We start from the raw sequence: 1,945 nt of genomic DNA, 5'->3' as shown, positions 1-1,945 counted from the left end.
GTACAGCTGGATGGATGGATGGATGGTTTCATTTACCCTGACCCCTCGCAAGAAAGCGATATGCAGGCTACCTACAACTATATATCTTCCCTTGTATCTCTATTGTACATGACCCCATTTCTTAAGGGCGAACTTTAAGCCTCGCCTAGGGGCCTGTGGTGGCCGTTTGCCTTTGGTTCTGTCTTTGCGGGCCCCTTGGTCCGCGGCTACGAAACCTTTGAGATGCTTCTGCAAAATCCAGTACAGCCCTCACATGGCTTGTTTCCCCTTTCCCGCCTAGCATGGCCGGGATATCTCCGAATACCTCGCCAACTTCCTCGCGTAGTGTTCGTCGTGGCGTTCTTAGTTTTGGGCAGTCAAGTATGACGTGGTTGACTGTTTCCTTGGCCCCGCATTCACATTTATCGTCTTCTCGGTGTCCATGGAGCTTCCCGTAAGGCGCCAGCCAGCAGTGGCCAGCCCGTAGCTGGGTAAGTAGATAGGCTCGGTTCCGTGGCAACGGGCCGTATAATCGTCGGGTGCGGATGGCTGGCAACTTCGAGTCGATCCGCCGAAGGTGGCTACCCTTTGTGGATGTCTTCCACTCCTGCTCCCACTCTTTGAGGATCTGCTTTCGAATGCCCGCTCTTTCTTGAGAGACAAGGCGGTTGAAGGGATGCATTTTATTTGAACCAACTGCCATTTTGGCTAGTTCGTCTGCTGCATCGTTTCCAGGGTCATCGCAGTGTCCTGGAATCCATTGGAGGCGGAGGGGAATGCCCCGTGTTCTCAATTCTGAGGCTGCCTGCAGGTTGGCATGGATAATCCGTTGACCTGACTTATTGCGTGGGTTCCTGATGGCCTGTAGTGCTGACATGTTGTCGCAGAGGATTGTTGCTGGTTCTTGCTGTGAAGTTGTCGGGACTCTTGGTCTTGAGCTAGCTACCTTTAGGACAAGGCTAATGGCATAGAATATGCCAATAAGCTCTGCTGCATACACTGACCAGTTGGCCATCGATCCAATGGAGAGTTGTCGGGATTCGATTACTTCTTGATTGTGGTCCAGCATCACTGCCGCTGCGCCAAGATGGTTGTTCTGCCCTGACGCATCCGAGAAGACTACCATATTTGATGACGCCTGTAGGGCTGTAGCCTTGTCTTTTGCTCTCTCCCGGTCTGGTTCAATGTCAATTTCCACAAAGCCTGGCGGGTCCCAAGGGATCATTGGTTTTGGGTCGATTGTTTCCAGACCGTCTAGTTGTTCCAGCCTCATAGTTTTCATGGATTCAGCGAGAGGAAACCGCGGTCGGGATCCTATGTTATCGCGTCGTCTCCGAGCCCTCGCCAGCACCTCCTGTATTGGGTGATCCCTAGGGAGCGTGCACAGGCTAATGATAACATTCTGTGCTCTCTGTTTGAGTCGCAGGTGCGTTGGTAGCGTGTATGTTTCGACTTCCATTGTTGTTGTTGCGACTGTTCGGAATGCGGACAGTATTCGGATCAAGGCTGATCTTTGGACCGTGTTGAGCACCCTGAGGTGTCTCTTGTCCTTGAGCGGGTTGTGCCAGACCGTTGATGCGTAGTCCATGATGGGGGTAACGCAGGCCTGGTAGACCTGTCTCATTTGGCCGGGGCGGAGGTGTCGAAGCCCTGCCAGGGCGATGTTGGCCTTTGTGGCCCGGTTCACTGCTTGCTGCACGTGTTCCTTCCATCTCAGTTCGCGGTCACACACCACCCCGAGTAACTTGGCTGTTGCTGACGGCTCGATGGCCACGCCTTGTATTACTAGCCGCCCTTTAGCCTGTTCGCTTTTCTTCCTAGTGAAGTGGATAAGCTCGGTTTTCTCCGCGGCGAAGCATGAACCTGTTTGTTTGGCCCATTGTTCAATGCGGGGAATGTCTTCCTTCTGGAGTTTGCTAAGGTTTTCCTCGGCGGACTTTCCCGCGCGCCACCGAAAGTAGTCATC

At 53.3% G+C, this 1,945-nt stretch overlaps 1 protein-coding gene across 1 annotated transcript in view; it reads right to left on the bottom strand.

Moving 5' to 3' along the window:
• Positions 1–145: 145 nt before the first annotated feature.
• The window catches only part of LOC106673621, a 2,714-nt gene continuing 914 nt past the window's right edge, over positions 146–1,945 (bottom strand). The window contains exon 2 of the mRNA XM_024229926.1: positions 146–1,915. Within this exon, the coding sequence (XP_024085694.1) occupies positions 146–1,915 (1,770 nt within the window). The remainder of the gene's footprint in view (positions 1,916–1,945) is intronic.

Source organism: Cimex lectularius, unplaced genomic scaffold, assembly GCF_000648675.2.
Source record: "Cimex lectularius strain Harlan isolate CLEC.00 unplaced genomic scaffold, Clec_2.1 scaffold708, whole genome shotgun sequence".
NCBI lineage: Eukaryota > Metazoa > Arthropoda > Insecta > Hemiptera > Cimicidae > Cimex > Cimex lectularius.
Note: the sequence above shows the minus strand (reverse complement) of the source record. Positions and strands in the feature narration are given on the sequence as shown.